This window comes from Pygoscelis adeliae, unplaced genomic scaffold, assembly GCF_000699105.1.
Source record: "Pygoscelis adeliae isolate BGI_AS28 unplaced genomic scaffold, ASM69910v1 Scaffold14, whole genome shotgun sequence".
NCBI lineage: Eukaryota > Metazoa > Chordata > Aves > Sphenisciformes > Spheniscidae > Pygoscelis > Pygoscelis adeliae.
The window spans coordinates 7810779-7827702 of NW_008825109.1; the positions used below are offsets into that span (position 1 = coordinate 7810779).

At 40.8% G+C, this 16924-nt stretch overlaps 1 protein-coding gene across 1 annotated transcript in view; it reads left to right on the forward strand.

Moving 5' to 3' along the window:
• The first annotated feature begins 328 nt into the window (after positions 1-328).
• The window catches only part of LATS2 (large tumor suppressor kinase 2), a 47870-nt gene continuing 31274 nt past the window's right edge, over positions 329-16924 (forward strand). The window contains exon 1 of the mRNA XM_009327775.1: positions 329-847. Within this exon, the coding sequence (XP_009326050.1) occupies positions 509-847 (339 nt within the window). The 5' untranslated portion in view covers positions 329-508. The remainder of the gene's footprint in view (positions 848-16924) is intronic.

Here is a 16924-nt window from a genome sequence, read left to right on the forward strand (position 1 = left end):
ATGTTGTAGTTTTTAAGGTTTTTTCATTTATTTTGAAAATGAAACTTGAAAGAAAAAATGGATTATTTATTGATTCTGTTAAGAAAGCCTTTTGGAATCCTATTCTTGAAAACAGATAAAGTGAAAATCATTAAAGGGAATCCAGCTGTGACAGCTTTGTAAGTTAAACTGATTCACTTTCACTTGATTAATTGTCATGCTGTCCCTTCAGAGGCATTTACAGTATCAACTTAATTGCATGTACTTTCTATTTTCTTTTGTTTCAGACACTGTCAGTCTGCAAAATGATGATTCCAAGGATTTTCATTTTCTGTAGGAAATGTGAAGATCGTGAGCTGAAGTAAAACGTTGGCAGAAATTTCTTGAGAATTTTGCCTTTTCTTTTTCTCTTCGAAGGATTATGTTTACAAGAAATTGATACCATCAAGTGACACTTTTTTGAAATAAAGTAATTTAAAAAAACCTAAGAATAAAGCTGTATTTATGCTCAGAGAAAACTGGATTAACAATGAGGCCAAAGACTTTTCCTGCTACGACATATTCTGGAAACAGCAGACAAAGGTTACAAGAGATTCGAGAAGGTTTAAAGCAACCATCCAAATCTTCAGGTCAGGGACTACCTATTGGACCAGGCAGTGAAACTTCTCTGGACCCTAAGATTTTAATAGGGAAGGATGCTGCAAGGCAGCAGCAGATGAGACAAACGCCTAAGTTTGGACCATATCAGAAAGCTCTGCGAGAAATTAGATATTCTTTGCTGCCTTTTGCTAACGAGTCGAGCACTACAGCAGCTGTTGAAGTAAATAGGCAGATGCTCCAGGAACTGGTGAATGCAGGTTGCGATCAGGTACGTATGAGTTTGGAGGGGGGATTGTCACTGCCTTCAAAACGAGTTCATACTCGGGACTGAGGAAAGGATTTTCATGCAAGTTATGAAGCCTGACAAAATGCACCGATTCTTCTGGCAGTCGTGTTGCTGTATGACTAGCAGAGTAGATGGACTTGCTGTTGAGAGATGTGCCTAGCATGGGGTTAATTCATGTTAAAGACAGTCATGGTGACCTCTAGGATTCTCTTATGATTTCTCCAGTTGATGTATAAGGCTGAACAGGGTAGCCTGTCTTTTTTTTTTTCTTAAATTTTTTTCTTTTTTCCCCTCAATACAAAGACAAGCCTTAGCTATGAGTAATAGGGTGGAATTTTGTCTAGCACATCTAAGCTCAGTTCACTGTCAGAAGCAACTAGAAGAAATGATGGAGACAGTGTATGGTCTTTGAAGAAGCTCACTTGCTGTTTGCCAGAGGCAGGTGGAACTGGCTGGATGTTCAGCAAGCAGCAGTGGTTGGGTGCACACCTCTTCTTCCTCACCTTCTCTGCTTCTATCAAGAGGTGGTAGCCCTGTCTCAGATAAGGGACTTCGCACAGAGATGCTTGCTTTTGTCATTCCAAGATTGACGCTAGAATGTATTCTTAATTCAAAGACCATTCACCTGGTGCAGAACATGGTCTTTTTGTGTTGAGCAGCATTCATGTTGCATGTGCTTCTGGTGTTGGTATTGACTTTCACCTCTGTCCAGGAATAGTTCAAAATTTTGCTTTTTAAAGATGAAGTGCTGTTGAGGGTTCAGATGCTGATTGTTGTAGAAACAACTTTTTTCCTGTGTGATTGAATGGCAGTTATTGACAAGCTGAAACATTTCCATTTATAATCCTTGATATAAATTGGAGAGATTTAAAACAGAAGTGCTTTCAGTGTCATTTCCTTGATTTCAAAACTTAACGTCCATTCACTCATGGCAGAGTGTGAGTCTCTTGGCTGTCCTAGATCATATTCTGAATCTGTATAACAAAACCAACATCAGGCATTACTATAAACAGTCTACATTTCTCTGGAGCTATATAGACATTAATTAGTGCTGTTTCTATTCCAAAGAGTTTATGCTATGTGAGATAATCAGAGCTAGAGTGGATTGCAGATGCAATGAGAAGTGCTGCAGTACAACTAAACACTTCCTAGTCCAGTGAACCAAGATGCTGTACTGAATTATTTGACTGGAGAAACCGAGGATTTTCTCTGATCTTAAGCATGCCATGAAAACACAGTGTTTTTTAGAACTCTACCCTCTAAATTTCCCTAGCTGTTTAGGATGAGAACACTCCCTGAGTGTATGAGCCAAGGTTAAATGAGCACAGCTGGATTCTGGATTGGAAATGCGCATTTGGTAGGTTACATGGACAAATCGTTCACACACAGAACAGGCTTGTTGGACTGAAATCTTGGAAAGTACTTTGAGCACACTACGGCACAGAAATGTTAAACCAATGTATAAAACAGAAATACCTGAGCACCTGTTAAAGTGTCTTGGTATTAAAGGCAGTGTAATGCACTATATATGTAAAGTTTTCAATATCCTTAGCTGTTTTGACTTCAACATTCATACAGTGGTATTGCTTTTTATAGAGCACTGAGAATGAGCCCAGTTCTAACTCTGATGTGGAGATTTTTGCTACCTCCTTAAATTTGGCTGCACACTTTTGGTTTTGTTTTGTTTTTTCTCCTGTCACTGGCCATGATCCTTCCATCCTCACATCCAGCTTTTCTCCCTAGCTGTGACTTGTTGTCTGGAGACAGCATTATTGGGCCTATCCCTTAGGTGTGTTTGGCGTTCAAACCTAAGCATAAGCAGGATCACATTTGGCTAGAGTCCAGATAGGGGTTCCAAAACTAGAGTCTTGTGGCTAAAAATGCTGGACTTCCTAATGTGGATCCAGGCCATATGCAGGTTGACTGTCCTGGAGGGTTGTGAATGAATGGAGCTTCTTGAGATGGTGTGAATGGTATCTGGCCCTGGGGATGGCATGGTGTAGGGTGACAGACTTGATTTACTACCTCTAGATTCTTCCTTTCCTCCTGGTGCCTGAGCTGTTTTGAATCAAATGCTGAACTGTTTCAGGGCATGATGTGTAGTAATCGGCCATCCCAAGCTACCTTGTCCCTGCTTATGAATCAAAGCCTTTAATTGCCTACCACATGGACATCTTCTGTAGTCCTCTAGGCAGCTAACAGATCTCTGATCTAACAGAGAAGTGAAGTTGGCTTCAGTTTCTTTGGGGATGGTTTTATTTACCTCTATACCCAATGCTAGTGTGAGGTTGGTAAATGGGCACTGAAGCCCCGCCTCCCCTCATCTCAAATGCCAGGAGCAAATGTTTAGAGGTTAAGGGTTTCAGTCCATGAATAGCTAATGGTCTACTTGACCCTTCCCCTACAGCAAGCCTGCAGAGTACAAGATCTTACATCTCCTGATTCCATTTCATGGTATGCTTATCAGCTGTTTAATGTCTGCAACTGTCCTGAATTTGGCTATTTGTCATAAGAAGCTCTAATCATGGGCGTTCCAGGGCGTTGTGAAGAATGAATAGATGGCTATAACTTTATTCAGTTTGATCTTATGTGAACTCCATTTTCAAGTTGGATTTGGGCTGATGCTTTTTGGTGTTCTAGATGGAACACTGGAAAGTAATCCTAACCTCGTGGGTAATCTGTTCTGGTGGACACCGTGCAAGGATCGGGATTCTTCTTCAGTCTGTTTATTGGGCCATAATAAGGATTTTTGGAAGGGTGAAGGGGAGCAGTGACAATTAAGAAGGAAGGAGTACAAATTTTAGAGGCTGGGGAAGGGGTGCTTCTGTTTATTATCTTATTAGCTCCGCTCATCTAGTGTATCTGTAGCATGGTTAGATTTTAACAACAACCATTTTACATACTGCAAGAGACGTTGCCTATTAGGTAACATAAGGGTAGGGTTTGTAGCTCCCTGTTCTGCCTAAGTGGCTTTAAGTATTAAGATGAAATTGAAATTGGTTTAATTAAACAAAAAGGAAACATCATAACATTTTATTACTTTATTCTTGCTCTATGAAAGACCCACACAGACAGGAAATTGGTTATAAGCTGGTTGGTAAACTTAACAAGTATATAAAATGCAGTGTAATTCATGAAGCAAATAAAAAATTCTTGTGTCTTTCAGTTACAGTCATCATAGGTGTTATATAGAATCATAGCATCATTAAGGTTGGAAAAGACCTCTAAGATCATCGAGTCCAACTGTCGACCCAACACCACCATGCACACTAAACGATGTCCCTAAGCGCCTCATCTACACGTCTTTTAAATACTTCCAGGGATGGGGACTCAACCACTCCCCTGGGCAGCCTGTTCCAATGTTTAACACTATTTCAGTAAAGAAATTTTTCCTCACATCCAATCTAAACCTCCCCTGGCGCAACTTGAGGCCATTTCCTCTCATCCTATCGCTTGTTACTTGGGAGAAGAGACCGACACCCACCTCGCTACAACCTTCTTTCAGGTAGTTGTAGACATTTTTTCTTTTTAATTGATTAGGAAGTTGCCAGTGTCCTTTTAAATGACCCATGTTCTTTCACAAAGATTTATTTTCAGTCATTGTGTAGCTTATGATTTTGTAGTGAAATCTGGCCCCCAAAACATAATGGGGACTTTGCTGTTGACCTGAAAGAAGCCAGGATTACACACTTTTTGTTTTTTAAGAGGTACAAAACAAAATTACACACATAATTAGTCATAGTTCTTCTCAAACAAATGGAGTAACTTGTCTGTTGTTTGCCTAAGTCATCTTTTCAACAGTAATTATTTAGCAAGTTTCAATCAAAAATAATTAGTGCAGCATAAATTGTTTTGAAACTTGTAGAACATGACTGCAAAAGGCCAGACCTCTTATGTTGCAAAAGCTTGAAGCCAAAAGCACTGCTAATATATTGTTCTTTCGTAAATAAAACTCCTTGGGCTTGGAAGTATAACTTGCAGTCACTGCAGAGGGACAAGAGCATGGAGTGTCTGTCCTGCGGGCTGGTAAACCGCTGGAATCACCTGGGGCAACTGGATGGTGTTTGGGGTGTGGTGGTAAATGCAGCTGCTGTTGTGGATTGAATTTTTCTAATGAATAGATGCAATTGAGCATATGATCAGTGACATTCCAGCAACCTGAATGGGCTGTACTGTGCTTACTGTACTTCCTCAGAGCATGAACAGCCACTGACATTGTAATGTAGAGTGGGCTGCAGCAGTTCTAGATGAACTGTGGAACGTTACACACTTGTCACTTCCCTGCCCCCCCCCCGGAAACTTCTTTTCTTTGAGCAAGGGTGCCTTTTCTGGGTGAGGATTTCTAGACATAGTTTGTTTGGGCAGCTGTTTTTAAGAAAAGATGATGTTCTAGGATTTTTTACAGTCAATGTACCTCCAATAACATGCATTATGTACTATACACTGAATAACTATGTAAATATGTGAAGGAGGGAAGCACTTATGCTTCATTTTTTCCACAGGCTTTTATAAATATCTCTGTAATAAAACATGTACACCCCACCTGTGCCAATATCAGAACATTCCGAAGGGAAAGATCTGTCCTTTAGACACTAATTACAGTGTCTTGCAAGGAACTGGAATGGTGTTTGTGGGTACTGTAGTGTGCCTAAGAATATCAAGCTGACCATCTTGTCATCTGTGTTACACTAAGTTCATGGAATTCACTTTGTAGAAGTGGGGTGGTTTCTTTTTTTTTTTTTAAATTCTCCTTGCATTCCAGGATTCTTTTGATCTCTTCATCATGGATTACATCCTTTTTATTTAACCCATTTGGCGAAGATTCTACCCTGATTTGGGAACTACCGCTTGATTTTGGGAAACTTTGAGAATGGGGAATACAGTATTTATCTCAATTTGAACAAATATTTGCACTTCTTTAAGTGAGGGAAATTCTGCTATGCCAAATAGAGCTTGGGCAGAAAGTCCTTTTTATGTTTTGCATGTGGATTAGTATTCTGTTTTTTCTTTTCTGTACAGGATTTTAGGTCATGCTTGTTCACATATAATCCATGTGCCATCTAGCAGTGTGTTACTGAGCAGTATGACTTTTCATCCTATTGTTGGAGTGATGAGAGGAAGCAGATACAATGCAAAGTTTTGTTTTGGTAACAGACAAAGCATGGCTGGAGTTTTGCTTGTAGTAAAATATCTGTTGCAATGTATTTGTTAAGAAGACAAGTCTAAAAAGACAGCTTACCTTCAAGGTGAAGGGCAGCAAATTTTGTAATATCCCTGAGCAAATGGGGGAGTTAATTTCATAACATTGGCCTGTCCTGTAACAAAATTTTGTCTTCTGCTTGGGTAAACTTTACCTGTGTGAAGAGTTCTGCTTGCCCAGCTGTTTACTGAAACCTCCAGGACGAACGTCTTAGTCATCTTCTGGTCCAGGTTGTTTTGTTAATGGAAAGTAACTGAAGAATGAGCTGTTATAAGATTGTCTAGGTTATTCTGTGGGACATATGTTAAAGGTGGCAAGAGTCATCACAAGCTGTGTTGCAGGTCAGGAGGAAATAAGTATTCTTGGGTTACAAGGAGAAAAAAGAGGCCTTCAAATGAGGGCAGTCACTACTGAATGCAGGAGAAATTTTATTTTAGCAACTGAAGTAGATTTGATAATTCAGGCCAGCAGTCTCTTGTGTGTTCGTTTGCTTCCCTCATTTGAAGGTAAGTTGTTCACTCTGTCTTCTCTTTGCTAGATGTGTTCAGAGCTTGTTTCATAACCACCTTCTATACTTTTTTTTCTTTCTAACCTCCCTTTTCGGTTTCAGCCATTTTCTCATTTCTGAGAAGTTGCCAGTGTCATCCAGTGTTCTTCCATCAAAGCATGTAAGGGAATATGTTTTCCCGCCAATACACCTGAAGTTAGCCCCTTAAGTCATTTCGGTTTTTAGCTGCTTCAGGAAAAGTCAGTCATAGCTTTCCAGGGGCTGAAAGCAAGAGGCGAGGATTGCTCTTGAGCTGATACCTGCAGACACCTCTCTCTTCTATGCCGTTTCTCTTGTCTCCAGTCTTCCTACATTGCTGTCACTTCTTCATGACACTGTCTTAGTGCATATACTTAAATCCTCTGTGTCGTGATGCAGTTCCTGCAATGTATTTGGGAAGGTGCTCTTCGCTTTGTTCTGTGTGAGTGTCGCTTAGAGTATGCTCTTGTCCTGTAGAAGGGAGAAAAAGAATTTTGTCTTCTCCCTTGCATTTTTGCGGTGGTGGAAATACTCCTTGGCAGTAGTACATGATTGCATGTGCTCCTTCACATGACAAGATGTGGCTCCTTGGCAGCTGGGCAGTAATACGGCACTGAACAAGACTGCAGTATGTTTTAAACTCTTCCCATCGTTCTTGTTAGTCTGCTTTCTTCTTTGGCAAACTATGGAACAAATCGCAACTTGGTAGTAGGATTATGTTTGAAATGACAGAACAGGAATCAGATGCCAGACTTCAACTGCAGATTAAGTGTGAATCTTGAGTTACATTAAAGTAGTGCTTCCCTATTTCTCATGTCAGATAATCATTCTAGAAGCTTGGGAGTTAATAAAGAAGTCTAAAATTATATATTGCTGTAATGGGGTGCAGGATTAACTTGCATCGGATACTTAAATTGTATTTATTAAAAATTAATTGCCAGGAGAAGGTTGAGCTATGCGGTTTTTCTTTTTTAATAAAAAAGGAAATGGCTTCATCACAGTCACTAAAAATTCTGCATAAGCATTAACTTCAGTCTCTGAACAAAAAAAGCCCTTGTGACCAAAAGTAAAGATTGCCATTATTATAACAGGAAGTTGATACCACAATAGTAGTAGGGTGTAACTGTTCCTTTTGCATTTTTTTGTTGTTCTCAGCCTAAATCTCTGCTGTTCTATTTCAGCTTGTATCTGAGAGGAAACAATGTGATTTTATGCTGAGACTGAAAAACAGCATGTCTGTATGGGGGTGGGGTATTTTTTGGGTTGTGTTTGTGGTTGGTGTCCCCCCCCCCAAAAAAAAAATTGGAATGATGCTTTTAAACTTAGAGATTTGAGTAGATGGACTGGATGCAAGGCTTTTGCATGCTACAGTCCGTAGAGGTAATCCAAGATGTGCATTTGGAACACATTTAATTCAACCTAGGAATGCTTTTCTGATAGTTGCTAAACTAAGTAAAAGCTTATGTTAAAGCTGCTAGCTGAATATCAGTAGAATGCAAATGAAAGTACATGACTACTTCTCATGTGAAATACAGGTATGTGCCATACTTGTGTGGAGTGTGTTTTCTTTTGTTTTGTTTAATCTTTTCTTTTTCTTTTTTCCTAAAGCATGGCCGAATATACAGAGTAACTTACAATGGCAGTCCTTTTTCCTCTGTTTTGTGCTGTACCCGCAGGAAAAATTACTTTGCAGGCATTTTGAAATTAGTTGATCAGCAGAACGGAAACTTAAGTTAACAGAAAAAAAAAATGGGGAATTTCATCTGTACCCTGTGTAGAAGTACTAATACTGTCACCAGCTACATGAGCTTATAGTAATTTAAATTACAAGAGTGTAGCCAGGCATTCAGTTGCATAATACAATCTGATAAACTGAAGGGAACTAAACTACTTTATCTTCCATTTTATTTATAAAATATCATTGCCAGATATTGTCATATTTGCCCAAGGACAGAATGAAGTTACTGTGACTGCGTTTTCTGAAAGCATGGTAGTGTTACAAGTGTGTGTCTGTTTTCTGGAAGTATTCAGGATGCTGGCTGAATTCTTACCAGACCACTGTTGGAAGGAGAAACAGTGACCAGCACGGTCATGCCCTGGAGGTAGAGACTGAGGATTACACCGCTGTTGCTCTGAAGGTGAATGGTTATGTGCTACAAAATGCAGCAGAAATGCTTTTTGGTTGTGAGGTTGATCGTGTCACTCTTGAGCAGACCACAGCTTGTTGGTGCTCCCTTGGGCACAGCGTTCAAATCCTGCTCAGCAGCTGCTTGTGGTGGTGGTGACTTCTATATAATGGCCATGTCCTATGTGTGTTGTCCGTGTATCCCCCCAACCTACCATAAATCAGGCTCCAGTACATATATTCCTTGGGTACTGGCTGTCTCTGTGACTTGCAAATGCATGTATGTAATGCTATCTAAAATAGGCGAGGAGAGACGTGAAAGAGACCTTTAAGTCGAGTTTTCTTGGTGATGGCAGCTGCTGTTTTTCGCATTTGTTGGGTATGTCCATTAATTCCCCACCATTGCCTTTTTTTTTTTTTTTTAATTTCTCTTAATGAACAGCTGGGCAGGCCCAGGTTTTCCTTTATTTGACTTGGGAAAGAATTCTGGCTGGATTGCAAGCTGCCTCACTATGAATATAGCTACTCTAGAGTAGATGTTTTACAATCAAGTACTGCTGGAACAAACACAGTTTGCACTAGTAAATTCTGGGAGGGACAGACACCCTGTCTGTTTGCTTAAAGCTACAGATGTTTGTGTTAATTTGGGCCTTATCCTTACATAAGTCATGTGTACAGCATGTGAAATACATTCCACTTTTTTCACTCTTTCTGCTTATGTTCATAACGTAATTGTGAGTGTAGCTTATGTCTGGCATTTTTATGTTGCTTGGAGCTGAGGCTTAGAGTGGAAAATGCTGGTCCTTATTTCTAGGTTTTCATCATTCCCTAGATTTTTGGAAAAAAAGTAAAATTAAATTTAAAAATGCCTCTGATTACCAAAATAGAGGCTGAAGTTGCTGTGTCTTTGGTGTTATCCTGTCATAGCAGCAGCAGGCTCGTATTGTCCGGACTTGAGAGGGATCCCAATTTCCCATCTTCAGAAGATGCTTAAATACAAGCCTGGTGAAAGTCAACCAGTCAACCTCTTGCTGTCTGCCTGCTCGACGCATCTGCTGCTGGTCACCCAAAACACTGTTGCTGCTGGAATATTTTCGACTTCGTGTTACTTGGCAGCTGATGTGTCTTCCCTGATACCACGTGGCTTCTGCTGAGGTGGTTCTGTCAGCTCTGATCTTCATGGGGTCACCCAGCTATGGTTGCAGCACAGCAAAACTGGTTTTGTTCTAATGGTCTTGTCCTGCCATCTGGACTGTCACTGGCAGTTCACAGAAACTTCTTGTATACAAATTGACATGTAGAAATTAGGTTTCAGCCAAGAGATGCATGTGTACATATATGTATTATGATGACTGCAGTGTTTGCATGGTACCAGCTGTTTGCAAAGAACTTAATCCATAGGATTTGGTACTGCACTGAAGATTTCTTTTTCAGTCTAAGTAAACAAGATTCTAATGTTTGAGGCTGTGTTCTGCTTCCCTGCAGTTCAAGAGATGGATTTTTCCTGATGAGAAGCTTGTGCTCTTAATTTTAACTGAATCCAAGCAATTAAAAATATTTCCCCAGGGAGGTGAAGGGTGAAGAGAACAGGAGAGGATATGAAAATACTTTTAAAAAATATTGTTTCTAGGTCAGTTAATTTTCAGAAGGCTGAAGCCAAAGAACGCTGTGTACCTGGAACTCTGTGAATGAGGTAACAGCTATGGCAGGGACAGCCTGTGAAAATAACTATGTTCTGTGCTGCTTTGTCTTTAATTGTTATCAGTGTATGTGTGTGTGTACGAAACTGTTACTGCAACACATACTGTCTTCTACGCATTTAGATAAATGTAAATGGAAAAATGTTGAGACTTAAAAGTAATTGCTTGAATGACCAAGCATTTTGCAACTGTTTTCTATATCCTTCGTGACTCTCATGCATGATTTGTAAATTACTCAGTTCAGCCGAAGCATGCAAGGATACAGTGTATTACTTCTCACATACATAAAATGCTAGAAAGAAGACTGCTGATACTAGGTGATAATATAGTTAAGTTCTCACCCTTCAAAGAGATCGACTTCAGTAGGACAACTAGCAGTGTAAAATTACTCCTGTATAAGTCTTCATATGGTTAGATTTGGATTTTGTCCACCATTTATGAATCCATTGGATGTGGGTTATTTCAAAACAGAAGAAAATGTCAACACAGACTTGGAGATCATCATTGCTGCTCTGCAGCTTCCTTCTCTCCCTGTTTTGTTCTTCCACTGTATCAACTCTTAAATATCTGCAAGGCTATTCAAGTCTATACCTTCCTTTACCTGTTGTCCTATTGCATTGTTTTTTCTACTCCGTTGGTTTGAATGACTAATATTCAAAACCTCCTACATGCTTTTCTCCATGTGCCTCTGAATACCCTAAATTTTTTTTGTAATAATTGCAAACTATTAAGAAAGAACTCTTCTATAGACTTCAACCTTATTTTTTAGATTTGATGTGACATCCTAAAGAATTATAGATGCAACTGTAATGTGACTCTGACAGCACACTCCGTATATTCCCATTTCTGCATCTTTTCTTCCATTCAGTGTCAGGACTCCATAGTCTGTGCTTAAACTAGCCACCTGTCCCATTCGTGCTTTTCTTCCAGCTTTGCCACAGTCACTGTGTTCATTCCACCTTCCTGCCACATGTCAGCCTGATAAAGGTGCATAAAATCTAATTTAATCAATGTAACTGGAACTTTGGAAATAATATGTGCAGCTATCCTGGTTTACAAAAGCAAAAAAATATCTGGCTGTCCCACTTACAAATATAAAAAGTTGTGGCCATATGACAGAGATCTTTGAATCAAGACGAATCCACTCCATATTGGGCTCTTCTTGTCCTGGCTCCAAACAAGTGCTGAATAATTTTCTCCAGAGATGTGCATTCCACCCTGCTGGAGCCTGGTTTTTTTTCTGATTGTCCAGCACGGTATCTTGATTGTGCTTATAGATGATCCCCTGATTGCCTGTGTAATGTGTGCTGCCCAGACATGGTAGTGACCAGCTGGCTGTGTGCTGGAGCAGGGTGGAATGCCTCTTTTCTTTCAAGTGCTCCAGCAGTTGCTATGCTGGAAATTCGCTTCCATCTCCTTCCTGTGATGATTTCTTGCACCTTGGCCATCCCTCCCATCTGAAAATCTTTTTATTATGTTCTCTAATGCAAGCACTAAGTTCATTGAGTGCTTTCTTGAAGGTGTATTGTGAAGAACCTGTGAAACGTGTGTGGTGTTGCAGTCATGCAAGTGGTGGAGAGAAGATGTTGGTGCAGTGCTCAACAGTGCAAGTCGAAGACTTGGAGCCTAGAAGGAGTTTACAAGCGGGCAAAAGTCATCAGTCTCTGCCAGGGCATGTGGCGAGCCAGCTCCCCATACTACAAAAGCAGGACCTCACTGGGAAGTGCCAGCAAATTCAAAAGCAAGCCACAAAAATTTTCATTTGCGTTGGTGTGCCTCCCCCCGCCCCCCATCTCTCTGTTTGCTGAGAAGTGAACCTTCAGGGTTTTTAGCCACATGAAAGTAACCTAGAAGAAGTATTTTTCAGTACTACTTTGGTGCTGTAAAACCTTCTGTAACAAATCAGTTCCACTTTTCCAGGAACTTCCCTGTGGTTCGTAAGCGTTAGAAACTGCTGGAGGTTGAGAACTTGCTGTTGCAGGCCTTGCTCTACACTTACGCAGAAATGGGTGCTTAGATTTACTGCCAGGGTGTAGCTGTTGCCTCCTGAGCAGAGGTGTTCCAGGCTCAGGAGGCAGAGGAGAGTCTGAGCTGCAGCACAGTCTGTGGCAGAGCTCTGGTACTGGAGTTAAAGCTGCCTTCTTCCAGATTCCTGGGAAGGTCAGAAGGTCCTGCTATGTGTTCAGCATCTCCAGGAACACTATTTTGGGCAAATAGCAGCACTACATGTTTAACAGCATTCCTTGTTTTTTTGCAAAGAGCCATTTTCTTCCTCTTGCCTCGTGGAGGAGGGTTTGTGCTCCCAAGCTCTCCACTGTCTATCGGAGTTTGAACTCGGTCATCACCCTGAGCTACATGGGCCAAATAACAGCAGCTGTAGCATTAGCACAGCATGTCAGGGAGGCCAGTTATCTTACTTTCAGCTATGCATAAAAATTCCTTCTCTTCTTCTCTCCCATTACCTTGAAATAGGGCCATTGCCCAGCACTAGACAAAACCCTGAGTCAAACTAGCAGGGCACCATCAACCCTCCTTCCACACAAAGTTTTGAGTCCATGAATTTAGGGAAAACCCTGCCACTAGACCACAGATCTGGTTTGTTTTGTCACTTTCACACAGTAGTTTTGTGGTTTCCCAGTCTGGGAAGAGGCTCAATGGAACTAATTTTTACTTCTCCCCTCCCTCCCCCCCTCCCTTTTTTTTTTTGACTCTCAGATCGTGGCAGCTAATGCATAGAGGTTGTGTTAAAATGCATAGAGGTTGCTGAGGTTTAAACTCTGACAGGAAAGTGATAACTGACAATCATGAGGGCAAATGGGAAGCTAACAAGGATGAAACCCCTGCTAAAAAGCAGGAACTGGGTGTGTGAGCAGAGAGGATGATGTTTGGCATTTACTTGGGGAGGAGGGCAATCGGGTCACAGAGCTGCTAGTGCTGAGTTCAGCCATTAGTAGCAAACTGGTTGTTTTAACTGGAGGAACATTAGTGCTAAGGAAATATCTGCCTTGAAAATTGGATGTAGTTTTTGAGGATGAAAATCCTAAGCATGCACACTGAAGTGCTGTTTTGGTCTCTCAGCCCCCAAGCCACCTGCACGACCGAAGCTAGTGTGTGTTCAAGTGAGGGCTTGTGCTTGGGTGTTAGGAAAGTCCTTTTCTTCAGCTCTGCTGTGTGGAAGAAACAGCAGCCTGAGCCAGAGCTGCTCCCTGCACACCAGGGAAAGCAGCGTGGGGTTACCAGCAGTGCCCCCCAACAGTGAGTGACTGCTGCTTCCTCTAGCTGGCAGGCACTGCAAAGGAGAAGAGGCGTCTTCCCCACCTTCCCAGCCTATTGAATTTAAAAGCTCCAGGTTGTCTTGCTTTCCTCCTCCCCACTTCCCTCTTCAGTGTTTTTTTGTGTGCTTGCTGGCTAAAGTAATACTTAACTCTTCATCCTGCCCACACGCTCTGCTCACAAGGCTTAATTGCTTTTTGTACTTGTAGGTAGCACCCTCCTCTATTCTAAATGCCCGGCTTCTCTGCTTGTTGCAATGGCTGTTCTTGCTTTTAGGAAAATAAAGGATTTGCTTTTCATGTAAAAATAGCTTTATTATTTCCATACGCGAGTAGCAATCGGGGCAGGCATATTTCCAGGTCAGCCTGGAGATGGGGTTGGATAGTGAAACCCCCTGTTCCAAAAATGGGCTGGAACCGGCAATGGTTCTTAATGTGCTGAGCAAAGCTAACTGGCTTGGAGGGAAGTGGGATCCTTTTTTGGGTGCACATGTAACATGCTGGTATTCTTCTGCTACGGAAGGGAGCCAAGCATTGACATAACGAGCACTTTACTCTGTTAAGTACTTACGTTTCGTTTACAGTTTTATCATAATCATGTTCTTTTGGTAATTGTAGGCATGGGTTTTGAATAAAAGATTACAAGGGAAAGTTTCTTAGGGCATAGTCTATAACTACAAGTGCTTAGAGTATCTGAGTAGAAGGGATGTTTGCAGGAGCAGTCTGTATTATTCCACAAGATTGTGCTCAGTTGGGTACTGAGTAAATAAACAGTAAATGTGCAAATCTTAGATAATATTGCTCTATGCTTGTTTAGATAGTCCAGCTGTACTTTGGATTTTGTTCTCTGTGGTAGCTGTCTTGTGAATCTTCTGGCTCATTGCCATGTATTTCTAGATTTATATGAACATGACGTGGATCTTTTTCATCTTCGTATTTTGCTAGTTCATATTTTTACTTCCTTCAGGCATATTTTAGAGGTCTCTTTAAGGCTTTTAAAAAATGGTCAGCTTGAATTTTCCCTTTATCTTCACAAAAGTCACTACAGAAGTGAGAAAAAAGCACAGAAGGGGAATTACAGGCAGCATTAAAAATGTTCCTTCAGAACAGAAAAGCAGATTTAACATGAATTAAAAACTCAGCTCTGTTTCAGAGTTGCAAAAGCTCTTTTATTCACCAGAGAACTGTTAAAGCTAGTCATTTTTGGCATAGTATCGGTCAGGGAAGCGTGACAAAGTGCAGTGGAATGCACTGAGCTGTGATCCAGCTTGTGGTATATGACTTTAGTGTATGGAGCATTGCAGGAAATGATGGGGGGGTGGCGAGGCCTTTTCATTTCATCAGCTACTGAGTAACAGTGTTTTCCTTCCTCAGACCCCACCTGCAACAACAGAGGGTCCCTTGGATGCTTGGGTCAGAAGACAAAATGTGAAGAGCCTGCACAATCTGAGTTTCTGGTAGAACTTGGCTCTGTTCTCTGAGCACTGCTGTGCAGAATGCGGTGAGATGAGAAAGTTGGGAAGAGTAGTGTATTTGGGATTGCAGAGCAACTGCGCATGTATCTAGACTGGGACCATATCCCAGCCCCACCATGCTGGAAGATCAAGATTCTTGAGCTGAAATTCTGTCCTCATCAAAATCAGCAGTAAAATTCATATTGATTTCATCAGGCCAGAGCTTTGCTGCTTATTTTGAGCAGTAAAAAGAGGAGTCCTGTTCCACCAGTACACACACATGCTAAGTCCATTTACTTAGACTTAGGTTTTGGCACAGATTTTGGCCTTAAATGGAAATCTGTTCAAATACATTTAATATCAGTAGCTTGGATTTCAGATTACACGGACGGTTAAACCCAGCTATATGTGATAATTAATAACCAGTTAAGATATTCCTATAATTTGAAGCATACCTGGTATTTTCCTTCTTTCTTCTCTAAATTACGATGTTGGTGTCCACAGAGTTTTCCAAGCATTTGTAAAGACGTTATAAGAAGACGTGATGGTACCTTTCCTGGCAGAACAGGATCTTCGGTCTATGACCTGTGTGTTAGAAATTGGGAAAAGCTTGGTGTGGTATGGATTGCATTACAAGTGTGAACTGCTAACAAGAGTTTTACTGTTCACCTTGGGTTTCACATTTGCATTGCTCTGTTACAGCGATAATCAAATACAAAGCCACTGTTATATTGGCCTTGCAGTAAAGCTTTGTGGTGCAACATCATCGCAAAAAATGAAGTCTCTACCCAGAAGACCTTACAACCTGAATTGATGTTTCTAGGGTAGGGATGTAGGAAGGTTGCCACACAGAGAAGATGATGATATTTAGTGGTTTTGTTGTTCTCATAGTTATCTCTGTCATTCTTACTGTCTGCTTACTTAAGGGTCTTCAAGAGGAGGGCTTGAGGTTGTATTGAAAACGTGGGTAAATGTTCAGAGCAGGAGTAAATGAGTAGTCAGCTGGTGGGATGTCCCAGCCCGTATGCTTCAGGTTAGAAAGAATGCAGAAGTTACCTGGCAGATAGATTGCTTAGATGGGAGCATTGTAATACTCATTGAAAGCTCATTTAGCATTTAGGATATAGATCCTATTTAAGATGCAGGCTGTCAGATTATTACAGGTTAGGGGTACTTCTACTCTAGATTCTTAGCTCTACCCCTTTGCAGAGACGAGCTGAAAGTTGAAAACTGACTATTAAAATTGATATACAAGAATCATAGTCGTTCAAATAATGGGCTGCATATGGAACTACTATGACTATATTACTGTTTTCTTTGCATGGTAGTATTTCAGATAGTTCCAACATCTCAGATATTGCATGTTCTAGAACAAATCCTACAAATTTCAGTGGTGGAAAAAAATTGCCTAAATTCAGGTTTTCACACATCTTTCTGTACGTGTATATATATATATACACACACATACTTCTAAGCTTGCTTATCATTGGCCTCTGTGATTAGTCTCTGAAGGTGGTGGCAGATACTGAAAAGCTTGATTTAAAATAATTAATCATATTGTCAACAATTTTAAGAGCTGATGGATGCCTTGAAGAAACAGAATAGACAGTTGCAGTGCTTGTTATGGGAAGTGAATGTTGACCTTGGAAGCAGAGTGTGTTCTTGAACACTACTGTTCAGCAATCATTGCATCTGTAATTGTGTGTCTCACAGCATTTCCAGGGCAGTGTGCACACAGACAGGAGCCCAAGTAAGATGCACACACAGTAGAAGTGAGGAAAG